This window comes from Thermobia domestica, chromosome 1, assembly GCF_964235325.1.
Source record: "Thermobia domestica chromosome 1, izTheDome1.hap1.1, whole genome shotgun sequence".
Classification (NCBI taxonomy): Eukaryota; Metazoa; Arthropoda; class Insecta; order Zygentoma; family Lepismatidae; genus Thermobia; species Thermobia domestica.
Genome location: NC_137454.1, coordinates 156,686,142 through 156,702,014, shown reverse-complemented (window position 1 = coordinate 156,702,014; position 15,873 = coordinate 156,686,142). Strand labels below are relative to the sequence as shown.

The window sequence follows — 15,873 nt, the reverse complement described above, 5'->3', positions numbered from 1 at the left end:
CGGAACGTTATAGTTTTCTGTAACGTATATATATATATATATAGATAGATAGATAGATATAGATATAGATATATAGATATACCTGTACTGATCTGAGTCACAATAATTCAGACAATTATGTCACGCGTAGTAAGTTACATTCATGTTGTCCTTGAGCAGAACTGCTACCAGATCTAAAATTATAAAAAGTTGCTCTTCCGCCTCTCTAACGTTATCCTTGCATGGTCATGGGATTTCGCTCTTATTAAAAGCAAATATCACGTTATTCTTACATGCTTTAATTAGTTGTATGCTTAAAATAGAAACACGCTAGAAAAATATAAAAGAATTTCTTTAAAAAATAACATTTTCATGATTTTTTCAAGTTTCTAAGCAAAGCTATTTTATTAATTATTCCAGTACGTATTTCGATATTTCATGTCTACATAATAACAAAAAAAATATATATTTCTGTTAAGCCTAGCAAGACCACGAGGATATGGAAGTGTAAAGTGTTCATACTTTCAGAATTAGGTTTTTATTACTGAATATATACGTTAATATGAGCTTCTCCTTCTAACTTCTTTATTTTGTGTCAACAACTGTATAAAATATTTCTTTTCTGATTAAAAATATTTTTCTTCCGTTTTCTTAGTGAATAATAAGGAAAATAAAAGGCGGTGTAAACAAATACGATCCAAACCAAGTACGATCCGAGTACCTCTCTTTGTCCAAACAGTTACCAAACCTCGAATTTGGGGTGAAGGGAATCTGGTTTTAGATTTTCACTGGATATAATGTTAATAAACAATAAACAAACGACTGTATATACCTTTGCTATTAGCAATAGAAAGTTCATACATAGTATTTTGCTGAGTTTTACAGCTTTGCAAAGACGCTATATTTCTTTTACAATAACTAGTGGTGTTACACAACATTTATACAAGAAAATATGTAGCAAATGTTTTCTGAAAAATTGATCAGATGAACGACTAAAATAAAAAAATGAAAAATTGTATTTCTTAACTAAAAAAAAAAATCGCTTTAAAAATCTAGCTTCCAGTAGTTTTTCAGTTTTCCCCTTCTGTAGTGAAATGTGCTTACGTTTTGACATGCGAAGTATTAAAGGGCTTTAGATATCTGACTCCGTCACTTTTTTTTTTTTTTTAAATAGAAATAAAATATTGGTCTCCTTCATTAAAAATCGCTATCTGATGAAAGTAAAATAAATCAAAATCTTAAGGACTGACATGGTTATGTATTGCCTTCCAGTAACAATAACAGACTGAATGGCCTTGAAAGAGCAACACAAACACAAATACTTTACAAATACTTTACAGTTTGTTCGCGACCACCTGTCTCTGCATTGTTTCCTGTTAAGATACTGACATGCAAAATATATAAACGACGACTGACCGTTATTATAACTGCAAAAGAGCAGCTCAAAATATCTGAGTCAATCTCATTTGAATCTTCCGAAATGGTTGACAGTTCACCACTGAATGTCAAACAAACGTTACTATTAATAATAACACGTTTCATTTATTCCGTGAAATACAAGATTTTCTTGACCGTGTAAAAACCAATCAAATCAAAGCAAAATAAGATCACGAACTTCTTTAACTAAGAATAGACAATTCTGACCTTACTCGTGTATGTTGTTTTGTTGAAGGTAAGTATGGTTTCAATCAGGGCTGTGCCGTGGGGGGGGGGGGGGACGCACATTGGTCGGAAACTGGAAAAAAGCGTCGAAAAATCGATTTTGTCAACTTCGCCGCCTATGAAATCGGTATTGATATTTGATTATAAGTATCTCTCCTGCTTCCAAACCCGGAATTTCTGGACATAGGAACATTTTCGCTGTCCATAAAATGCATGTAAACATGAACAAATAAAAATGCCGACAATCGATGTAGAAGGGACAATTACGTATAGAACGATAGACAGACGTCCGTCAACTTCCATTATTTCGGAATAAACTATTTTTATCCGCTTTTTCCAAGTTTCCGACCACTGTGCGACGGTCCCGGACGCCGAAGTAAGGGGGGTAAAAATCGGGATAGAAACGGAAAAGATATGAAAAATTACTTGAAATATACATATGGGGGCGCCGTCGTGTAGTCTCGCCCCGGGCGCTGATTATCCACGGCACGGCACTGGTTTCAATGGTACACATGGCTTAATTTATGGCCGAGTAAATGTCATTTATTTGTTTGCGGTATTGTATCGTACAAATAATGATCTTCCTTCAAGTCTACTGCATATTATCATTTTATGTATGCACAGTAGTTTCGCTCGCTTGATTTTGTATTTAACAACGCACATTTTTTTGATGATTCGATCTTTTTTTTAGTGTCCCCCGAACTCTGAATTAAAAACGTTCCGCTGAATTTTACTTTATTAATATCAATATAAAATAATTTTAATTAATTCTGTTTTACAAATATAAAGTATACTAGTATACACTCAAAACATTATTATTATGATTAACATAAATTTACTTTCGAAGGGAACAAGTAGAGCATTCTGACTAATAAAAGTGGTTCCCACTTGAAAACAGTTTAAGAGAAACGTTGCCCTAGAATCATTTTTCTTGGTATAGTCTTAAAAGTATTTAAGTGGACTTTCCTCTAAGTATTTCAAACTAAAACTATGGATTATTGTTATTCGGTGTACTTCGGTGAATAAATTAACGGGAACTTTAGAAGTAAGAAATACAGTATCTACAAAATACTAAGAATAACTAGTCGTTTTTCTTCCGGAACTGAAATTTAAGCAATATATTATGTCGAAATTATTCAAGTCTTGAAAATAACTATCGGATAACATTTTGTAAGTATTCAACACCCTACTTATCAAAATTGTAATTTCGTCATTGTTATTGAATTACCCACAAAAAGTTTGGCGAAAATGAAGGAGGATCGAAGTGAAGATCCTTAAGTTTATACCCGTTTTGAAATGAAATGAAATATTTAATTTAACGTTCCATCATTATGCCTTAGCCGTTAAGCTAAGGAAAGCCATTATTAAAGCAAGTGAATGATGCTGGAATAATTGGTGGAATGAAAAAGTGGGAGGAAATAGCGGTGCACCGAGAAAACCCATGGACACGTCGTTTTTCCACATGCTTACTTGGGCGGGGATCGAACCAGAAACCCCAAGCACCAGAGGTAAGCGCTCTACCACTGAGCCACCGTGTCCCCCTCGACCCCGTTTTGAATGAACATATAAATGAATAAGGGTAATATTACCTCATTTAAAATTGGTTCTTTCGTGGAATGCAATTTCTAATTTTTTTTATTTTTTTTTTTTTTAAAAAGGTTACTATGATTTAATGGTACTTTAAAATACACTAACGTTAATAAACTTGTAAACTAATCAACCAACTCCTTTCAAATGAAAATATCCCGAACGGAATTGTCAGTGACGGACATATTTTCGAATTCCAGAGTGCACTTAAAAAGAAAAAAATAAGTTAATACCCGGTTACTTCGTACTTTCATCTTTTACTCTAATATGTCTCTAACTTGCATTTTTCACCACTGCGTCTCACTGCATTAGTATTTTTCTTTCAATACAAAGGATATGAATAAAATAATCTTACTTTTATTACATTTAGTACAACACGACTTGATAAGAAATTATGACAATAACTAAAAATATCTAAAAAAGAAAAGTCCAACATCTAGGAGGTCAAATAAAACATATGGGTTGGTAGAATCACATACTTACGTAATAAATTACAAACGTAAAGAGTTTAAACTTTGGGGGTGGAGACAGCCGCGATGGCTCAGTAGTAGAACGTTCATCTCTGGTGCGTGGGGTCTCTGGTTCGATCCCAACTCGTACCAAGTGAACTTTGTGGTGGACAAACGCCGTGTGTATGGGTTTTCTCGGGGTTCTCCTGTTTCCTTCTACTTTCTTATTTCCACCATTTCATTTATTTCTCATCATCACAGTCTCATTTATCCTAGCCAGCATAAACGTGGGACATAACACTTAAAGGTTTCATTTTCCCATTTTCATTCTTTTATTTTTAAACCGAAAGGTGTGTGTGCATGGGGGAGGGAAAGTTGTGCTCCTTACTTTTTAATTCTACTTCTGCGAAGGTGAGGAAGTTCTCTTCTCCATATTTTCAAGAAACTGCATGTGTGTGTGTGTGTGTGTGTGTGTGTGAATAAATAAGTAAATGAATAATATTACTGTTTGCAAAAGATAATATACAAATGCTAAAAACAAAATGACCAAAGGTTTCCAAAGTTTCGTGTAATCTCTACTTCAGTATTTATGAATGATTTCAAATTCTCTTCTGTAAATTATGATGTAACAACAGAACGCTTAGACGATCTACAACTATGTTTTATTATTATTGTTAAAGCAATTAGAGCAGATAAACATTATCTTACCTTATATGGATAATTGATATAAACGCCTTTTAGATCGTCATCAGTTGAGAGCTCTGTGTTTGGGCTATTCGGCGGAGATTTCGGACTGAAAAGAAAGATAAAGGCAGTGAAAAATACAATCAACTTATAGCCTGCATCCAGGAACAGAAGCTCTAAGAAATTAAATAAAATTAACCCTTTATTTAATATCGCAAGATAGGCTTAAGGTGACAAATAAATTGCAAGTGAATGACTGCAGAACTGGTGGTATGAAAAAGTGATACAGAAAAAAAACGTCGTCGTCACCAGAAATGCACACGGCAGGAAACGAACTAGGGACTCCTGGCATTAGATCTGAGTGTTCTTATCAATGACAAATGCGTCACTCTACTCTCCTAGATGGTCTAAGGTACGGTGATCACATTACTCACATTTTAAAATCCTTTGATAACATCTTTCATATCAATCTTTTCATTTTTAAACCATGTTCTAATGTTCAGGTGTAAAATACCGTACCTACGAAGCAAGAGACAATTTATTCCGCCTTTGCAATAGGTCAATTCCGCGGTAAGTGACCCTAGGAAGGAAAAATTTGAAGTTTCACCTTGGCCTACATAAGTATTAAAATTATTTTTTAAGAATGCTGAATTTTTCATACATGAACAAGATGGTACCAACATTGATTTGTAGATGGCTCTGCACGAGGTAAAATATGGCCACTTTCATGTCGCAGAATATCGTTCCTACGTTTGGATTTTAACACAAAGGTTTTTTCCTGCTAATTCCTGTAGGTAAGTGAAAATCGCGTATGGTATTTATTAAGGTAATGTTTGTGTTTACATCAGTGACATTGTTTTGCACATAATTTAATAATAGCATGAAAATTATAATAATTGATTTATTCAAGTAGGCTGTCGTGTAAGTCACAAGAAAACATAAATAAGTTTATGTATTTATATACATAATTAAACAAAAAAAGCTGTTACTCTAAATTTTCTTCATTTGGACAGACGGTAATCAAAGGCCGTGCAGAAAGTCCTGAAATAATACGTGTAACTCTTTTAAATACAAAATATAATATGTCGTGTAAGTCACATTATGTGTGTCGTGTAAGTCACATTTTGTTGCAGTGTTACCACATTGCCAATAGTAGCTAACTGCAGTGAAACGTATAAATAGCGAATTGATAACTCAATTAATGTATTAAGTGCCATGTTTAGTGTAAGAGAATGAAAGATAACGAGGATAAAAGCAATATTATGAAGTATGGATGTAAAATGTACTTGACTGGACTATAAATGTAACAAATGAATGAAAAGTTAAACAATATGAATCAATGTGATCTAGGAAGAAGTTTTAAAAACGTGACAGGAAGTATCTACTGTCTCTGGAACAATGCCGGCAAATGTGTTCCGAAGTTTCTAGGCCAGCTACTTTTAACACCATTATTGGTTTTCTCGTACTCTTTCGTTGTTTTGGAAACATGCTTGTAAATTGGTATTTATTGCCTTTAGGCATCTAAAGTTCAGGTCGGTATAGGACGGAGGTGGGCATGTGGGAAAGGATTCGTTCAGATCTATTGAAAGTATATCATCTCGGCATTTGCCTGGTGTGAATGAGGAACACCTGAGTCAGGATTGCCAGCTATATATTTTAAACCCGCAACCTACCGAGCCAAATCTAGCACGCTACTACTCTGTCACGCTTCCTTGGTAGAAAACATGCTTACTCAAACGAAAATATGCAAGTCACAACAAAGTTTACTTTAAGATTATGAAATTAGGACATGTCAAATATGTAACATTTGTCTTTTCTATTGCATTTTCAGATATGCCTAGTTCAGAAGCTGAATGGAAGCGGAAATAGATAGAGAAGTTGAAAAGAATGATATTACATCAAATGGATTTTTAGTGGAAATTACTGTTTTATGTACCAAGAAAAGATACAAACCTGTCACTGGATATCACACAGTTGTACTATATAAACTACAATAATATATTTTCCTGAAGAAAAGGGAACCACAGAACATGATTCGTGCGTACTTATATCTGATTGTATGCATCAAGATATGTTTCCATTTGCTTATTTCAAGTCTACACTTATGGAAGATTTTGAAGGGTGTCATCCAGGTTTTCCGATCAACAATGTGAATTATCAGTCGGATGATGGTGCACAACATTATTCATTTTGTTCAATAACATGAAATGTCTTGGCAGAAAGTGGCAGAAAGTTGCAGAATGTGCAGAAAGTTGAAATGTCTTGGCATTTTTCGCCTACGAACTATGGAAAAGACTCTCAAAGACAAATTGATCCTCAATCTGCTTTAGAATTTATTGAGAGAGCTCGCAAGTTATGTCCAAACATAAGTGTAATATACTGCAGTAAAGAGTATTACTTCAAAAATTTGAGTTGATGCGCCAATGGAAACTTCATAAGAAAGAAATATGTAATATTCCAAAAACACGAAACTAGCACTACTTTCATCGTGTTTCTGCGTATACTATTGAATGTTGTTTCATCATATTTCTTCAGCACGAAGGAAGTTCACTTTCATTCCAGAACTGTTCATTAGCGCATGTGAAGGAAATAAACGCAGGGAAGAAGTGATGGAAATACTCTACTGGAGACAGGGTATTATTACACTTCGCCGAAAAAGAACTATTAAATATTTGTTAGATGTGGAGAAAAGAATCAGAACAACTGTATGTAACATTTCTTAGCCATTACCATCAAGATAAAGAATTTTATTGGCCGCAACAGAAAGATTAGGCCTATGTTGCATTAACAGACGTCGATCACAGACATAAATTAGAATTTGACAAATTTTGCTCCAATAAAAGAACTGTTAACTTCTTCTTTTGTCTGTTCCTTTTATCTCTCTAAATCATTAGTGCCACTCTATCCGCCAATAGATTTTGAAAGTGTTATTAAACGAAGACATGATGTTAGACCGCCATAGGTCTTCTTGAGTTATAGCACCTAAAAGTTCTCGTTCATTAGTTGATTTTGTTTAATATGTTAATGGACGCAGTATTTTTATAGTCAAAGCATCAAGAATTCAGATGATAGTTGATTCTGAGTTTGATGTCCCTTTCAGCACCGAGGCTATACGAGATGTGGAGCTACGCTTAACGTGGGATCCAAACCTCGAGAATCGACCCTTGGTCTCTCGTGCCAAACTAACCAAATAACCCCTACAAAAACTTGGCATGTTATCTTGATCACGTGGCTTTGGTCGGAGCTGAGAAACTACTCGTCACGTCAGGCCTGGCAACTCGCACTTTAAATAACAGCAAGAAAAACTCTCAAACTTTGACAATTTTGTCGGCATGAATTTGCAGACAGAACGGATCAAAATTTTTAGTGAGCTTAAATTCATATAAGAGTATTTTATATAAAAATATGTGCAATAACAAACTGGATGTGAACATCCTTGCAATAAATCGTTAAGTGATAGATCATTTATATATTGGCCTCAAACTAAAGTTATTTGGATGAAAAAAGGAAAAGAACTAAATATTTTTGGGAAAATAATATTAATACCTGCTATGCACTGAACACACACACACCAAACAGAAAGAAAACTCGTCAGGAGACAATAAACAGTATTAAGTGCTGCAATGGTTCGTTAGTAGTTGAGAGCTAAGGTACTTTACTCTTGAAAATCAAAAGCACCTAAATTATTCTGTGTGCATTCTTCAAGTTTTAATGTTCTTTTCTTTAGCAGGGAAAGAAAATACTGTAGTTGAAAATAAAGTATCAATTTAGGAATACATCGAGCAATAATCTTCGCACTCCAGGGTAATGTACAGGGAGTCTATAAAGTCCTGCAGGAAAGTAAAGAAAGTTGGAAACTATGTAATGTATTAACAAATACTTTTTGGTGTACTTATAGAAAAGTTCAAAGTTTTGTTTCAGCTAGTTAAGGTTCATCGCCAGTCTCCAATTGTACACCATTCACATCCAAACACTCTTGAAGTCTTTTTGGGAAACCAAGAATTGCGTGTTGGCAGTGCTCGTCTGGAATGTTCAAAATCACATCAGTTATTTTGTTCTTGAGATCGTGCAGATTACCTGGCTTCTGCGAATACACCTTGCTCTTCACGTGTCCCCACAGCCAGTAATCACAAGGCGACAAATCTGGTGATCTTGCAGGCCAAGGTGTGGGTCCTCTTCGGCCAATCCATCTCTCCTTAAATTCTTCGTTAGAAAACTGTCGAACTTGAAAGGGCATAGTGTGGCGATGCTCCATCCAGTTGCATGTGGACCTCATTAAGGATGCATAACCTAGTAAGTTCTGGAAAAAGAAACGTCTGTAACATGTTCAAATAACTGTTACAATTTACCGTCTCTTCCTCGAAGAAAAAAGGGCCGATAATGTGGTCCACTGAAACAGCACACCACACAGTGACTTCGGCACTACCCCGCTTGTGCTCCTCGAATTCATGTGGATTTTCCACCCCCCAAATTCGGCAGTTGTGCCTGTTCACTTTTCCCGACACATGAAATGTGGCTTCATCATCTGAAAACAGAAATCGAGACAGAAGGTTACCATCTTCTTGTAAGCGGGTAAGCATTGACTCACAGAATTCCATTCTCATGTCACAATCTTCCTCTATCAGCTCGTGCACAAATTTTAACTTATAGGGCCGGACCTTCAAAATTCTTGCATACGATCTTGTGTAACGTTGACTTCGGTATTCCCAGTTCCAATGACTACGTTTAAGCGACTTCATTGGACTCCTGGCTACGCTCTCCTGCAACATGTGAATCACATCGTCACTCGTTCTTGGCCTTCCACTGCGTGGTAAATCTGACACACTTACAGTTTCTTTGAATTTCTCGTACCACCTCTTGATACTGGTTTCTGCTGGGGGTGTTTTCCCATACGTTGTTTGGAACTTTCTTCGCACTGAAACGCAAGATTTTAATTCCGCAAACCACAAAACACATTGTGCCTTTTCTTTAATAGACGCCATCTTAAGTCACGTGATTACCAGCGCAAACGTCATCGAGCATTGTAGCCAGAAGAAAAGTTTAAACTTCCCTTCTTCCAACCTCAAAAATTTATACACTTAAACGTAAGGTTTCGAAGTTTTGGAGTTTTAGTTTCCTGCAGGACTTGATGGACTGATTATACTGTATTACTATATGAGAATAGCTTCAACTTTCATTAAATCACGTGTGTTTGTTACTATCACTCCTTATAATGAAAAATAGAATACGTCTATCCAGTTCTATTTGTTTTAATTAGACAATTACAAACGCAACATTCCAATGATTGCAAAAATAGAACTACATTTTGCATATTGTATCAAAAATAGTCTATAGTCCTTTATCTTGCATGAGGTGAATGTATTCCGTACGGCACTGAAACACGGAAGAAAACGTCAGGTATACACTAAATATGTATGTATTACAGTGAGGTGTGTGTGTGTGTGTGTGAGAGAGAGAGAGAGAGAGAGAGAGAAAAGAGAGAGAGAGAAAGAGAGAGAGAGAGAGAGAGAGAGAGAGAGAGAGAGAGAGAGAGAGAGAGAGAGAGAGAGAGAGGTCTAGTTTAACGTAATTTACATATGAATTTCCGTTTACGTGTAGAGAGAAGTGATTTTTTTCTCTCTCATTAACTATCAATATGACTGAATTTGGAGTCTACAACGCTTTGTACAATTTTGCAGCCCATATCCAACTAAAATTAACGAAGAATAGAATATTTTCTTGGTAAAGTCAGTAGTTGATGCAATCAACATTTTGTTTAATGAGCATGGAACAGCCAACATAGCATGACAATCAACATATATGACTTGAGATCATTCACGGTATCTGCAGACACGCAATTATTTGCACGAAAAGTTACTTGTGCACTGTGTATATACAACTTACTACTGTTTTATACTACGAAGTAACGATAACAGCACATAGTATCTTCGATGTATGTTTAGAGTCTTCTACTTTCTCTTGAATGACCATTACCGTCTATAGTACAATGAGGAAAAACAAAAAAATTGCGCTCGGAATCTAAGATACGACATGATATATTATATATATATAGATATTTAAACGTTTCGGGCACAATACCAATTCGGCGAGAAAATCCTTTCCGCAGCAGCCGAAGCCGAAACTTATTTTCTGAAAAAGTCTGTTCTGGTTCTGGAATCGAAACAGACATTAAAGAGGGCACGAAATTACAATGAAAATAAAACGTATTTTGTAACTGCTATTGGTAGTTCCTCTGAGCTACTATTAAACAGTTGTTTAACATGATTTGCAGCTTGGAGTTTGGGATAGTAGAACTTTTGAACCTGAAGTTATACACTAATAATGGTTATACCAAAATGAAGCCTTGTTCATGCATAGATTTTTAAACTAGGAAGCAACGATTGAAGTACACTAGGAATCACACAGTGTTGCCAGATGTAATCGAAGGTATAAATCAATTTCTTTGCAAAGCATGTAAATTGACTCATAACTCATACGTATGGATGTTCTGTCATTAATTTTCAGTTTGCTTAGTTGGAGTAGCTTGGAAAATATGGAGCAGAAAAAAGATTTTTTCATTTCCACCGATAACTAATCGGATGAGGCCTCTGTAAGGAGGAACTGGGGAAATCGTAGTTTTCATAAATTAACACTCTGAATTGCCAACCCTGCTGTTTTTTTTTTAGTGCATCAAAAGGTGTGTTAAGGATCTGTCTACATTATGCAATTCCTGAAAACAATGAAAAACAAACTTTCAAATTATTATGACAAAACGTTTACTTATATGCACCCGGCAACACTGCTACTATCAGAAATGAGTTACCAGCTCTACAGTGGATGCTGGAAGTGTCCCCTGTTTTGATTCAAACACTGGTTCACACGTTTCACCAGGTTGGCAGCGACTTCACAAAGATTAAAAGTGTTACTGTTCTCATTGACACTCCGAATGTTTGTTTCCAGTTCTTGAATAGTTCGAGAATTGTTCTTGTATACCTCTTGCTTTAAATAGCTCCATAGAAATGAATAGCAGTGTTGTCGGGTGCATGGAAGTAAAAATTTCATCATGATAATTTAAAAGTTTGTTTTTCATTGTTTTCAGGAATTGCATAATGTAGACAGATCCTTAACACACCTTTTGATGCACTGAAACATCAGCAGGGTTGGCAATTCAGAGTGTTAATTTATGAAAACTATGATTTCCCTAGTTGTCCCTTACAGAGGCCTCATCCGATTAGTTATCAGTGGAAACGAATAATTCTTTTTTCTGCTCCATAGTTCCCAAGCTACTCCAACTGAAAATTAATGACACAACATCCATACGTATGAGTTATGAGTCAATTTACATGTTTTGCAAAAAAATTGATTTACACCTTCGGTTACATCTGGCAACACTGTGTGATTCCTAGTGTACTTCAAACGTTGCTTCCTAGTTTAAAAATATATACATGAACAAGGCTTCATTTTGGTATAACCATTATTTGTGTATCACTTCAAGTTCAAAAGTTCTACTATTCCAAACTCAAGGCTGCATTGTATATTGGACACCCTGTATATGCAGGGTGGTAGGTAACTGCACCGAAAAACTTTGGGAGGCGGTTTCTTATATGAAATAGAAGGAAAAAGTTCTAATAAACATGGGCCGAAAAACGTCTCCTTTCAGAGTTACGATCCATTGAAAATTCGAAAAATCACTTTTTAAAACTCTCTAACTTAGAAACTATAGGACCTATCCCAAGCAGTTTAAGGAATTATACAGGAGCTAGTATGTGCTCTAACTAAATACAAATGTTTTACCATCCTCCGTTATCGGTAAAAGGAACTGTAAAAAGGAAGTTGAAGTGTAGGGACACTCCTTTAAGTACTAGTGGTGCGTTCGTTTCGCTGGTACAGGTGAATTTTCAAACATGGATACTTAGATAGAGCGTATACCAGTTTCTGTGTAATTCCTTAAACCGCTTGGGATAGAACCTATACTTTCTAAGCCAGGGCGTTTTGAAACGCGATATTTCGAATTTTAGTTAGTTCATAACTCTTAGAAGAGACGTTTTTCGACCCATATTTATTAGAGCTTTTTTCTTTTATCTCGTATAAGGAACCGCCTCCCAAAGTTTTTCGGTGGAGTTACCTACCACCCTGTATATATATATATATATATATATATATATATATATATATATATATATATATATATATATATATATATATATATATATATATATATATATATATTGTCTAGTATATTACTATGGTAAAAGAAAAGAGCTAATCAGTAGCTGTCGATGAATAAGAAGTGAATTAGCATATTTGGTGTACTACATATTTATCAAAAGCGAAATAAATAGAATAATAAATAGGTATGAAAGTGCAACATCCGATACATATCCTAACGTTGAACTAATTCAAAAAAGTTCAATAATTATACATATATGACTGATAAGATGTCATTGATTTACCTTTCACAAATGAACTTTCGATACGCAGCTGATATAATCTATTATCCTTCTTTTTAAAAATTTCTTTCAGGAAAAGTAAATGTTATCCAATGAGTGCAATGACATTTTCCTGAACAAAAGGTAAGAAGGCATCTTACTCAAAAACACTGTATTGTGTTTTATGCGATAGTCCAATTTGGCTTTTTTTTTAATAAGCTGTTTAATTTCTACGTAGTACGAATAGCTATTCTGAGAGTGAATTGGTCAGATAACCCATAAAAATCATTCCAGAATGTCTTATCATATATACACTGGCGCACATCCCGGGGGGACGAGGGGACATGTCCCCCCAATCTTGGACCTGGGGGGAGTCCCCCCAATAATCTGACTTAAAAAGTGCTTTTTGGGATAAGTGTGATGATTTATGTCCGACTGCCACAAAGGAATGTAAGATGAAATTGATTTCTCTTGGCTTTTCCATTTTTAAAAAAGAATCGTATTCTGTAGTAGACCCTATTTTAAACTGAACTTAGTGCTGTAGTGCGTTTAGTAGTCTCATCAATATGTATCAATTCCACTTCCGCTACTTGGGCACAAATTGCAATAAATGCCAGAGGAGGATATGTCCCTCTCCTCATGCTGGAAAGTTGTCTCAGCTGTAGGTACGGGCACAAATTCCGGGGAAATAAAGAGACATGTCCCCCCCCCCCAACACTGGAACTGGAGGCTCTCCCAATAATCCGATTTGAAAAGTGCTTTGTGCAGGTAAGTGTGATGATTTGTGTCCGACTGCCACAACGGAAAGTGAGATGAAATTTGTTTCTCTTGGCTTTTCCATTTTTGATGAAAATGAAGGCGTGCGACTGTGCGTGACGTAACCTGATATGAAATCTTATCTCCTCCTCTCCCCTAGGCAATAGCACACGAAGAGTATATAGACTACCCAATGTCAGTAGAACTCATCTTTTAGTAAATGCGCATTTAATCTATTTGTAGTATCAGCCTAGGCATCTACTCATGCTTCGTAAGCTAATTAACTCTACAGCCTATGGAACCCAGAGGTTCAATGCCGCGTTCACAAAAGCTCTCCACTGACTTCTATCCTTAGCCAACTGGATCCAGTTTCTACTTTGTATTCCTATTTTTGCGAGATCCATCTTAATACTGTAACGGGGTATGAAGCCAGGACCGGCATTTTATTTCAAATCCAGGTTGAGCAGTCATCCATTTGAAGCCCAGCAGAAGTTCATTGCTTGTTGGATGTCATTTGCATCGGACATCGACATCTGTCGCAGTCAGCAACATATTTACTCAGCTTTGTATACAGTACTACAAGGAAGTCCTTGTATGTATCAATAATTGTAATAAACATTAGGTAGCATTCCCTTTACCTTTCATAAGTCGCACCCGCGTCTGCAATATTTCACTTCTGGTTTGATCAGTTGCTTTCTCAATAAGTTTGTTTCTACTGGACTCTCATAGTCATGCTGCATCATCGTATCAACGTACGCTCCGAACATTTACCCAAGGTCCGTTGACACAACTAGGAAACAACTGTACTCCTGACGATGACACAGCGTCGCACCACAATAATCCCTTCCGAGATGCAAACGTCAACGGGATTCACATACAGTAAGCCAGGAAAAAGAAGACTTCCTTCTGACAAAAACTTACTTGGAGATGTTGTTTCCTAATAGTTGAACAGCAGAAGCGCATGTGTGTGGAATGGTGTGAAGAAATGCTTGCAAGATTTGATGGAGGCAATTCACGACGAGTCTCTGACATTTGTTACTGGTGATGAGACTTGGATCTATCAATTTGACCCTGAAAATAAACGCCAGTCTACAGTTTGGATCTTTCCAGACCAAAATCCACCCACGAAATGAAGCGACCGCGAAGTGTGGGGAAGAAGATGGTCGCAACTTTCTTCTCCAAATCTGGCCATGTTGCAACTGTTCCACTTGAAGAACACAGGACTGTTACTGCTCAGTGGTACACCACTGTTTGCCTAACAAAAGTGTTCCAGAAGCTTCGGGAACGGCGTCCAAGAACTGGATTGCATGGGATCCTGCTTCATCATGACAACGCGTCCGCACATACGGCCAACATCACAATTCAGTTTTCGGAATCTACGGAGGTCAAACTTATGACTCATCCGCTGTATACCCCTGACCTGGCCCCATGTGATTTTTTCTGTTCCCCGGGATCAAAGATCGCATGCGTGGGAAGAGATTTTGCAGCCCTGAAGAAGCTGTAGTGGCTTACGAGAACGGACTTTCAACACTTGAAGAAAAAGACTGGCAACACTGCTTCCAAAAGTGGTTTTCGAGGATGCGAAAGTGTGTACAGTGTAATGGTGAATACTTTGAGAAAATGTAAGTGTTAAATTGATTTTAAGTATGTGAGTTATTTCACATCTCAAAACTTTCGTAATGACCCTCGTAATAACTAAAGTCCTGTCATGTTGATATCCGCGCAAGTTGGTGTGGAACACCAGTTTCTCTTATCAACTCCTCTTACTGGTGGTGTTACTGATGACGGCCGACTTGAATCACAACTGACAACGATCGATAAAGTATGATAGGCGAAATGAAAGAAAGTAATGTCAAGAAAAAGAAACAGAAAAGTAGAAAGGACGAAAGAAAGAACAAAAGGACGCAGTTCTTATATGGAATGAAATTTGACAAATACAGTATTATTTCTAAACAAAGAGCATAAGAAGATGGAAAGTCAATGACATTCTTAGAAATGGTAAGAAGGATTATTGTTGTACGTGGAATGCGAAAAACTAACAAATTTATTTCGGGTGGAGCTTGAGCCCGATAGCCTCCTAAATACGCCACTGAAGACAATTCTGCTCCCCTGATCCTTCACAGCATTGTTTTTCAACTTCATAAATATTTTGAACATCGCTTTTATATATATAATATGGGAACGATCTTTGGGTATGACCCCCCCCCCCCCAACGTTGAAGACAAATTTGCGCCGATGCATGCATATACAATGAAACAACTTGTTGGGCTCTAACAAAAGCTTTATTAATAAAGAAGGGGATAGAATTAAACAATTTTACCTCTTCCAAGGTTTATTGCCTATATAGT

At 36.3% G+C, this 15,873-nt stretch overlaps 1 protein-coding gene across 1 annotated transcript in view; it reads right to left on the bottom strand.

Moving 5' to 3' along the window:
* BNIP3 (BCL2 interacting protein 3) overlaps window positions 1-15,873 on the bottom strand; it is a 119,964-nt gene that overhangs the window by 46,374 nt on the left and 57,717 nt on the right. The window contains exon 3 of the mRNA XM_081765019.1: window positions 4,386-4,470. Within this exon, the coding sequence (XP_081621145.1) occupies window positions 4,386-4,470 (85 nt within the window). The remainder of the gene's footprint in view (window positions 1-4,385; window positions 4,471-15,873) is intronic.